Below are 4,028 nucleotides of genomic sequence, written 5' to 3'. Positions count from 1 at the left end.
GTTGAGGTAAAGAAAAGCCTCTGAAGGAGTCAAGGTTGATAAGAGGACAGGTGGAGAACTTCCTCCCATTTGACAGATGAGGAAATTAGGGCCTAGAAGAGAATTGATTGGTCTAAGGTCCCATAGTTAATGACAGAGTCAGGGATCTGAACCCAGTGCAAGTAAAATCAATGAAGCTGTCAGTATCATAAACAGGTATCTCGGGCACTCTAGCCTTCCACATAAGTCTAAACTCCTGACATTTAAGGCCCTCTGAGTGCCCCCCCAGCCCCACATGCTGTTCCCTGTTATTTCTCATCATTGGCCTCTCCAAACCTTCTGCAGGCTGGTCATCAGGTAGATGTGCTTTCCTTAGCCCCAAAAGGCAGACCTAGAATGGGATGAAGTCCCAGAAAAGTCCATTTCAGCTTAATAGAGAAAAAAAATTTAATTAGAGCTGTACAAATATAGAATATAGGCTGACCAAATAGCCAGTGGGCAGCACGGTGGCTCAGTGGATAGAGAGCCAGGCCTGGAGCTAGGAAGACCTGAGTTCAAATCCAGCCTCAACCTCTTACTGGCTGTGTGACCCTGGGCAAGTCTCCTAAATCTTTGTTTGCCTCAGTTTCCTCATCTATAAAATGAGGATAATAATAGCACCTACCTTGCAGGATTATTGTTAGGCTCAAATGAGATAATGATTGTAAAGCACTTCACACAGTGCCTGGTACCTAGTAAGTGTTATATAAAATTTATCATCATCATCATCATCATCATCATCGTCATCATTGTCATTATTAAATTCTCTGTCCCTGAAGGGCTTTAAAACAGAGGCTATCAGGGATGTTGTGGGAGTCCCTTCTCCAATTAGAGATTAAACAAGCTGACCTCTGATATCCCCTTCCAGAATCATGATTCTGTGATTTCTCACTGTCCCCTGTATACACTGTGCTTCTTCTAGTCTCTGGGTATTTCCTTGTACTGTTCCTCCTATCTCGGATCCCTTCTCTCCAGCCCCCTTCTTCTCTACCTCCTGCCCTACTTTTTCTGGAAGCCTCCCCAGGCTAGCTGAGCCCATCTCCATTTCTCCAGCTTCCTCCCTGACTCCCAGTCTTTCTCAAACCAGTAACCCAGCCCAGCACTTCATTGTCCACTTCGTGGCTTCATGTGAGTGGTCTCTATTCATTCACACTGGGAGGTCCTTAACATAACAACAGAAGACCATATTTTCAGTGTCTTCCACAGTCCCCACACAGGGTTGAACCCACCATGGATGTTTAACAAAAAGGTATCCAATAATCAGTGGAAATAGGTATTACCACAAACCAATGCAAATTATGGAGATGCAGGGCAATCTGTAACTTGAGTATAATGTTTTAAAGTTTTTATACTTTAGTACTTTTGCATATATCAGCTCTGCTCTGTCCCTTTTACCTCTCCCTCTCCTGTTCCCCATCCACTTCCATCAGATGTCTGTAAGTGCAGAGGAGATGGTAAGAAGGGTTATTAAGACCGATTTCAAGTATCTACCATTTGAATGGGGAATGAGAATCATTAAAGTAACAATTCCTTGCAGAGACTGCATGGAAAATCCCAATAGGTTCCATCCCTTGAACTGGGGCACCATCCAGGCCTTCACCTTGCACAGAGCTGGGAGGATGAACAGTGGGGCTGGGGGGATATAGTCTCTTGACCAAAGCTGAGTGATATACTCCTTCATCTCACTTCCTCCAGGTTTCTGGCACAGCCCAGAGTGTGAGTTTATCCGCCACTGCATTGCCAAGTCTCAGGAAGGGGTTGAGGGCAAGGTGCAGGTGTCTGTCTTCAAGGGCCAGGTCTACATCCTTGGCCGAGAATCTCCCCAATCACTGTACAATGAAGAGCTGGTGAGGTAAGTAGTGGGCAGAAGGGCAACGTCCTTTTTGATCCATGCTCTACCCCTCCTTCTGCCCCATCCTCAGCTTTCTGAACAAAAGAAGGCTCACTCCCTCATGATATACTCACCTCCAGTCCTTAGGCAGCCAGGATTCAAGTTCAAGGTAACATCCAATCTCCAGGAGTCTCAGCTCCATTTCCTCTCCTGATTCACTGCTCTCTGAGTGGCTGTGAACTCCATTGTAGTCTGTTCCTTTCAGTGAAGGCTTCTACCTTGGTTTCTCCATTGGGGTCCATGTCCCTCTAGGCTTAAATTTTTACCCACTCCCCCCCCCATCTTGGAGTAGGAAGATTTACTCATTTTTCTGAAGCCCTTTACCTTGCAAAAACCCACAATGGACTGGATAATAGAGACAGAACCCAATAGTATCTATGAACACTGTTAGGAAAGACTTTGGACCCTTATACAGTTGGAGGAGCCAAACTCTCCCCTACAGGAGATTGCTGTCCCCAATCTCACCCATTCCTGGGGACTGTCCCAGAAGTCTGACCTTAGAGGAGAGAGCTAAGGAGGAAGCCCCCAGATATATTAGACATCCCCACCTGTTAAAACAATAATCTTCAAGCTTCTTTGCTTGGGATTGATAAGAGGCAAAGGAAGCCATCCCGTGTTGAACCTTTTATGCTGTGCATATGCAAACATAAATATGAAAGAAAATGTTAACCCCACACTAGTCTCTTCTCTATATCTTGAAGCACCAAGATTCCCCCTCCGGGCTTGACTAAGGACTCATACACAGCCCTTTCCTGGCTAAGTCAGATTTGGGCTATGACTAGAGCCCTGGTTTAACTCAGAGCTATCGCCTCCGTGTAGGCGAGTTGGGAATTAAAGCACGAGTTTTGTTTTGCAGTCAATATTTTTTTTTCTTTCCCTTTTCTTTGCTGTGTTGGGTTTTTCCCCCCCTTCAATCTTTCTAAACACTTTATAAGCCATAAATATAACCGAATCAGTTTAGATCAGTCAGGGTAAATGTCAAATTATCTTCTCTCTTTCTCTTTCTGGCTTTTTCTTCCCTCCCCCTCTAAATCAACAGCTTCTAATAATCTGTCCAACCCTTCATTATGCCTCGCATTCTCACTCAGGGAGATTAAATGAATAAGGTAAAAAGGGAAGGGAGGAAAAAAAAAAGAGAGAGAAAAGCAGGAGCATTTATTCTCACTGTGTCTCCGACCATTTTCCTTTTCTTTCTGATTTCTACATCGCTGATTTGAAAGCCGTTGAGTGACAGCGTCACAGGGACCAGCGAGGAAGCCGCGAGAGGTAGTGGAGGCTCGAAATGCCGCAGCACAGTGGGTAGAAAGTAACGTAATTATAGAGCAGGTCAGAACCACTCGAGTGAGCAAAAATAAAAGCACAGAGGTTTTCTGTAGACCGTCAGGGGAGGTAAAAAAAAAAATCATTGTAAACTCTTTCTCTCCCTCACTCTCCCCCCCTCCTCCGCCCCAATTTTTAAAAGACGTTTTTCAGTTTCTGAGAAATGAGCTTTTAGAACTCTTTGGCCATGTTAGGGGACCCATTTACCCAGATTTGGCCCGTCTTTGGGAGGGAAGGCCTGGCAGTGGTGATCAGGGAGGGGCCTGCTTGGGGTCCAGCTGTATTAGGTTGTTTGGTATTAACTTATAGGAGAGAGAAAGAAGGAGAATGCTAAGAGGCAAAAAAATATTCTGAGAATTTATATGTGAGGAATTATGGGAAGAGGAGGGGAACTGAATGCCTGCCTCTGTCTAGGTTCCAGTCTGTGGCACTCCTTGCAATAGGGTGTGCGGTGCTGGGGAGTCAGTGTTTGGGGCCAAAGAGCGGGTCAAAGTCACCATGCTCAGGCAAGGTGGGAATATCAGATATTTCCTATTCCAAATAACAGGTCTCAGAGAGTGGTGCCAGAAAGGCCTTTCATTCATTCTCCCCAAAGACAGAAGCCTGGAGTAATGGACAGTCAGTTAGTCAAACAATCAGCCTTTATTAAGCACTTCCTACATGCCAAACACTGTCCTGGGTGTTATAGATAAAACTATAAAGAATGAAACAATACTTAGTTGCAGGAAGCTTATATTCTAATAGGAGAGACAGTGTGTGTGTGTGTGTGTGTGTGTGTGTGTGTGTGTGTGTGTGTGTG

At 45.0% G+C, this 4,028-nt stretch overlaps 1 protein-coding gene across 2 annotated transcripts in view; it reads left to right on the top strand.

Annotated features, from left to right (window-relative positions):
• Positions 1–4,028, top strand: part of ASS1 (argininosuccinate synthase 1) — an 86,121-nt gene that overhangs the window by 74,508 nt on the left and 7,585 nt on the right. For both annotated transcript variants that reach the window (XM_069069357.1, XM_069069358.1), the window contains one exon: positions 1,714–1,870. In XM_069069357.1, coding sequence (XP_068925458.1) covers positions 1,714–1,870 — 157 coding nt within the window. The remainder of the gene's footprint in view (positions 1–1,713; positions 1,871–4,028) is intronic.

This window comes from Petaurus breviceps, unplaced genomic scaffold (genome assembly GCF_028583685.1).
Source record: "Petaurus breviceps papuanus isolate PSGF00001 unplaced genomic scaffold, PetGlider_PUasm1.0 90779, whole genome shotgun sequence".
Classification (NCBI taxonomy): domain Eukaryota; kingdom Metazoa; phylum Chordata; class Mammalia; order Diprotodontia; family Petauridae; genus Petaurus; species Petaurus breviceps.
Note: the sequence above shows the minus strand (reverse complement) of the source record. Positions and strands in the feature narration are given on the sequence as shown.